This window comes from Alligator sinensis, unplaced genomic scaffold (assembly GCF_000455745.1).
Source record: "Alligator sinensis unplaced genomic scaffold, ASM45574v1 scaffold1072_1, whole genome shotgun sequence".
NCBI lineage: Eukaryota > Metazoa > Chordata > Crocodylia > Alligatoridae > Alligator > Alligator sinensis.
This window is the reverse complement of record NW_005843300.1, coordinates 78,010-80,666: the sequence shown is the minus strand read 5'-3', so window position 1 is coordinate 80,666 and position 2,657 is coordinate 78,010. Positions and strand designations below refer to the sequence as shown.

Genomic DNA, 2,657 nt, shown 5'->3' with positions numbered 1-2,657 from the left:
CCCCCCCCCCGCCCCCGCCACTGCCACGTGCCCGAGGCAGCCTGGCTCAACCCCCATGTCCTCCTGCGCACCGGGAAGAGCCGAGGTTGCGCCAGGCATGCAGCAGTGCTGGGAGGGAGCTACAGTGAAATCTGGGGTGGCTGCAGCCCCCTCTGTAGCCCCCGCTCTGAGCCCAGACCCTGGCGAGAAGAGCCCAGCTCTAGCCCACAGCTCCAGCCTACCTGCTTGCCCCACACAGATCTGGGGGCACATGGCCCTCCCTCCCCCTCTCCCCCCCAAGGGTGCAAGCAGCAACAGGAGCCATTTCCCCCCCACACATACAAGCTGTACCCCTGTCCCATGCCCTGCCCTGGCTGGGCAGTGCCTGCCTATGCCCCCTCCCTCCCTCACCACAGGGGCCTTGATCTACCCCCCTCTCCCCTTCCACCACAACGGACTTACCAGCTGTAGGCAGCTTTCCACGCTGCCAGCCGGCTCTGCTCTTCGCTGCTTGAGTGCTGCGCTGCAGCTGTGTGCGCACACTGGCATTTATTGGTCAAATTATCAGCCCCATTGGGCCAATTTCTAATGCAGCCAATTTTCTGTATATTGGTACCAATCCGATATCAGACCGATGTATTGGTGCACTTCTACAATAAAAAGATCAGGAACTTAAGTCATGTCTATGCTGATAGGAGCGTAGCTAAGAAGCTGATTTAAATGTTTCCACATAGTCCTTGTAGGACTCACGTATCATGTTGCAGTAGTGGGAATAAAAAAATATTTTAAAGTGCCATAAACTAAGTATCTTTCTTTGATACAGTTTGAAATTATGCACCTTGAAATTTTTGCATGTGTGAGTAACTCAATCAATTTATTTAAATGGAGAAATGCAACATAATATGACCTGCATTAGCCTTGTGATTAAACTTTACCTTAGGCAGCCAAGCTAAAGTTAAAGTATATGCGAGTACTTCTTACTAACAATACCATCGACTTTTCTTTTTTAACAACTTCAGTTTTAACGGCTTAGTTTGCTGGATTGGTATGATTTGTGGGCTACTTCATTTCCAATTTCTTTCAACTGGCACAACACAAAATGACTAAATTCATTTTTTTTTTTCAGATGCCAAAGTAAGACTGAACCCTTTTCATGCAATAAACTGAAGGAGATGTTTTACTTCAGGGGAAACAGAATAGGATTTTAGAATAATATATCCATCTTATTTATCTAAAAGCTTTCTCACAAGCTTCTTCAATTTTGCAATAAACCTGACCTTTTCCTTTTAATTGCATGGCATTGTCTTCGTAGCAAATTGTGTCTGTGTGTGTGTTTTGTCTGTTTAACTATTTACTTATTATGTTGCAGTAATCTATTTTTATTATATGCCTCAGTTCTGCTTTGGCTTTACAGGTCTGCAAATGTTTCTGTGAATTCAGATTCAAACCATGAAGTAGTCTGTGGCATTTTACTTTAGTTAGCTTTCAGTACTTAGTTCAGTGTTGTCTACATTGCCAGCCTTCTGCTGATGAACAGCAGCTACCCAAATGTGTCCCCATTCTTATGACTTCTGTTGGCTCAGCACAGCTCCGCTACAGCGGTTGTGCTGCTGACATTGTGCAAGGTGGACTCTGGAAGGGACCAGCTGTTTTAAAGAGGCCACAGACAGCCAGCAGAAACCATGGGCACATCTCTAAGCGCTTCTGGCAGCTTCACTGTGGCAACAGAAGCTTTCTGTTGCTTGCAGAACCATAAAAAGGAAGGATCTCTTCCACAATGGGGAGTGTGAGTCTGGATACACTAATAGTATTGCCAGTGGAACTTGAGTTCTGCTGGCCAAGCTGTGTAGGATCGACCACACCTAATTCTTGCTATTTGTTTGTGATTCTAAACAGTAGTCTGCAGGAGTGGCAATATAGGAATGGTGTAGCAAAGAAGTGGAGGTAAGTAGCATTGATCTAGTTTTCAAGCCCCTTGAGTGAATTGCAAATAAAGCTTTGAATACTAAATGTATGGATTATTTCTAAGATTGTAGATTGCTGAGTAGATATTCTTTTTTTTTTTTTTTCTTTTAGTACCCCATCTCGTGTTGCTAAAGGAGTAGACCATACAAAAATGAGCCTCCATGGTGCTAGTGGTGGGCATGAGAGATCAAGAGACAGACGAAGGTCAAGTGATAGATCACGTGACTCATCCCACGAAAGAGTAGAGTCTCAGCTCACTCCATGCATCAGGAACGTTACTTCACCAACAAGACAGCATCATGGAGGTATGTTGGAGTCTAATGCATGTTTCAAAGATGTAATCCATTAATCTGGTTAACTTTTTATTTACTTTTTCATTGTAGAAGGACAATACGCGGGGGGGGGGAGTCTTTAAAAGTGTTGCTAATTGTTTGTTTTAACGCAGGCTTCCAGTACTACCAACATTTCTACTTGGTCCCAAAGGCATGATTTTCTCTCTGTTACCTTTTGGTTTGTCATTCCTATTTTTCGTATGAGACTCCAGTATCAGTATGATGCTTTAGTATGGGGTGGCCAGCTTGCGGCATGAGTGCCACAGGCAGCCTCTGTGTGGGGCATGCCAAAGTATCAGGGAAGGGGCAGGCAATACAGAAGCAGATTAGGCAGGAAGCAGAAGGTAAAGTAGTGCATTAGGCAGGGAGCAAAGGGCAGAA

General features: G+C 45.0%; 1 protein-coding gene across 7 annotated transcripts in view; it reads left to right on the top strand.

The window, feature by feature from the left end:
• BTBD10 (BTB domain containing 10) overlaps positions 1-2,657 on the top strand; it is a 43,120-nt gene that overhangs the window by 26,310 nt on the left and 14,153 nt on the right. For 4 of the 7 annotated variants that reach the window (XM_006038274.2, XM_014527102.2, XM_025194773.1 and 1 more), the window contains one exon: positions 2,056-2,249. In XM_006038274.2, the coding sequence (XP_006038336.1) occupies positions 2,096-2,249 (154 nt within the window). In that variant the 5' untranslated portion in view covers positions 2,056-2,095. Of the gene's footprint in view, positions 1-1,875; positions 1,924-2,055; positions 2,250-2,657 lie in introns of all 7 variants that reach the window. The other 3 variants (XM_025194771.1, XM_025194770.1, XM_025194772.1) reach the window with 1 other exon arrangement.